At 43.2% G+C, this 3,132-nt stretch overlaps 1 protein-coding gene across 1 annotated transcript in view; it reads right to left on the bottom strand.

Moving 5' to 3' along the window:
• The window catches only part of THEM4 (thioesterase superfamily member 4), a 51,602-nt gene that overhangs the window by 24,294 nt on the left and 24,176 nt on the right, over positions 1-3,132 (bottom strand). Inside the window, exon 2 of the mRNA XM_012658510.1 lies at positions 832-1,018. Coding sequence (XP_012513964.1) covers positions 832-1,018 — 187 coding nt within the window. The remainder of the gene's footprint in view (positions 1-831; positions 1,019-3,132) is intronic.

Below are 3,132 nucleotides of genomic sequence, written 5' to 3'. Positions count from 1 at the left end.
ATTTTGTATGTTTTAACAAATCTCTCCCTATCCCTTCCTTTACCATCTTTTCTCGATTAGTTTTATTTTTGTTTCATCCATTCCTTCAGCAAATACTAAAGTATCTACCATGAGGAAACTGAGGCACAGAAAGGTAAAGTGTTAATAACTTGCCCAAAGTTGCACAGCTTTAAATAGTGGATAGTAATAATAATATATAATAGTAGTAATAGTAATAATAGTGTTAATAATAGAGGCAATTAGGAAAGGAGGGGTAAGGGGTATGTGGGAACTCTCTGTATTTTCCAAACATTTTTCTATAAAACTAAAACTGCTGAAAGAAAAAAAAAAAGAATGTTTTAATTTAAAAAACAAAAATAAAACCCGGAAGAAGTGTAATGTGTTGTGAGTGTTGGGTGTAGGGTGGGTGCCTTAAGGATGTAGAGTCTGGGCAGCAGGGGATGACCTGAGTTTTCTGAGCGTCTTAGGGTGACATAGCCAGATACTGGGATAAACGGCAAAATGAGAGCCGATGACAGCCTCAAGACAGAGGGGTAACGAGGTTGTGGGAGGGTGGAGCTCTCTAGGGCCCCTTGTTCACTCCTGCTATTGGTGATGAGGATGCCAGGTGCCAGGGTGGGGGCGGGGCAGTCCTACTCTTGACAATAGGCTTTATGCTCTCCTACAGTCCGCAAAATTTGTTAAGAGTTCTGGCCTATAAAACTGGGGACTATATAAATTCTCTCCTGCACTATTCTCCTTTCTTTTTCATGTGGTAACTAGTGCTTTAATCTGTCCTTAGTTTTATATTTGACATTCAAATATTATTCATGGGAAAGTGGCTGTTCCTACCAGGAAGAAACGTTTTGAAGTCTTGAATCCTTTGACTAGATCTGTATTTACATGAAGGCAAACATTTCCAGGAGCCATCTTCACATTTCTTCATGAACTGGTCAAAGAGGAGTCTTATGTCCTTGTTCCAGCTGGGATTGGGGATAGAAAAGTCCTTATAAACGACTTTCTCAGAAGAAAATGACCTCTGAAAGACAGAAAGAAGAAAAATAACGGGAGGTGCATCCTACTTCATAATATATTCTCCCACTTCCTAAGACTACCTTGCTGCTTTTGTTCTCCCCAGAAGATTGTCGTTTCAAAATGGAAGGGAATTTCAGGGATCACCTCGTCCAATCTCCTTAGAAATGGGAGACTCAGAGCAGTTTGCCCAATGTCCCCAGCTAGCTAATGGCAGAGCTAGCAGTAAGCCCAGGTCTGCTGATTCCAGTCTTTTTTTCAAACCTTAATCAAGTATAGGTGAGCCAGCACACTGGAGATAAAGAGAGATGAATGACAGACACAACCCTCCATGTAAAAAGTGCTATCAGTGGGGTATGCACAGGAAGCTAGAGGACAAGGGAAAGGTATTCCTCTGTGATCTTGGGGGGGGGGGGGCAGAGATGTAACTGGTCCCCCATTGAACAAACTCCAATGACCCCTATATAATCCCTCCCTTGACTACTCTTGACCTTTTGAGTCATTTCCCAGAAATGGTGGATCTTCTACAAGACAAAGGAACTGAGATTCTGAAGGCCCCTGGGCAGACTCAACACCTCCCATGCCCTGCCCCAGGGCACGTGGCCCCTCCTTTAAAAGCCCATGATCTCCTTTGGTCTGTGAGATAGAAGCTTCTCCCTTCTCCCAACAAGACACCTGTCATATTAAAAAAACTCCTTTCTTCCCTGGCAATCCTCATGGTCTCGATAATTGGATCTTTGTGTAACAAGCAACTGGACCTAGACAGAAACTCCGTTGTGGTTTTAACAACAGGCAAAGGAATACCATGTGCAAAAGCACAGGCATAAAACAGTTTTGAGGGGCCTTATTACAAGCGTATGAAGTAGGCACTAATTATTTTCCCCATTTAACAGACGATGAAATTAAGACCAAAAAGAAGCTTGGCATTGTTATGGTGCAAAGGGAGGAGCAGATGCTGCAGAGATTTACGCAAAACCTCAGTAGTAGTTGGAATTGTATCTGCAGTGCTCTCTGAGGGATTTTAAACAGGGGAGTGACATGACCAGATCTGGCCATAATATGAAAGATCGGAATCAGAAGTCCCAATCTGGAGGCTATTAGGGTAACCCAGGTGAGAAATTATGACAGCATGAAGCAGAACTTGGTGACTACTTAGATAAAGAGAGTGAAGGAAAAGGAGAAATACAAGGGCCAATCCCAGGTTTCAGAATCATACAATGGGGTGAATGACACAGCCAATAACCAAGAAAGAGCATATAAGAGAAAGAGAAGGAGAAGGTTCAGGGGACAAGTGATTGCTGTCATAGTAACCACAGCTTCCAGCCATGCTATTCCTCTGCAGCACCTAGCGCTGCTACTACTTTAGTGTCTAGGCAAGAACCAGAATGTTCAAGGGCCCTGGAGGACCTGGGAGACAAAGTGTGACCCACTATGGAGCAGGAGAAAGCAAATGCCCACAGGCACCAGAAAGGAAAATTGATTCTTTTTGTCAGAGGAGGTAGTCAGTTAGGGATGAGCAAGGGGGAAGGGAACAGATGTTAGTCAACTGGCTGGAACGGCCCTTTGAACAAACAGACCTGAGGAGAAAAGAGCCATTGATTTCCCAGCGTTGCACAGGTACAAAGTGACCTTTCCCCCATTATATAAAAGAACAGAATGAACACTGACCCTGCCTCCACAGTCTTCTTTGACTTCAACAAATAAAAACAACAACTGTCTGGGGTTTGGCACAGTTGATCCTTTGGAGCCTGCCCACTCTTTCTTGAGAGGGTACTTTTACTTCTGCATAAGCCTCGCCTAAGCTTGTCTGCTTTCACTCAATAAACTTGCCACTATCACTTGGTTATGGGCGTCCTCCTGAAATTCCCTTCTGCGCCATTAGCAAGAACCCTTGTGCCTGTGACATTTTGACCTCTGCAGAAATCTTGGAATATTTAGGATCACAGAAGCTATTAACTCCATGGCATTCTAATTCCAGCTACCCTCATCAATTCACTGAGATTTAATGTACCTACAATACTTGGACTTCACCATGGAATCAAAATAGGGAGGTTGCATTTACTATGATGGAAGAAACAGCCTTCCCCTGACACTCAATAGAAGTAAAAACTTCCTGGCTGA

This window comes from Propithecus coquereli, unplaced genomic scaffold, assembly GCF_000956105.1.
Source record: "Propithecus coquereli isolate 6110/MARCELLA unplaced genomic scaffold, Pcoq_1.0 Scaffold59, whole genome shotgun sequence".
Lineage (NCBI taxonomy): Eukaryota > Metazoa > Chordata > Mammalia > Primates > Indriidae > Propithecus > Propithecus coquereli.
Note: the sequence above shows the minus strand (reverse complement) of the source record. Positions and strands in the feature narration are given on the sequence as shown.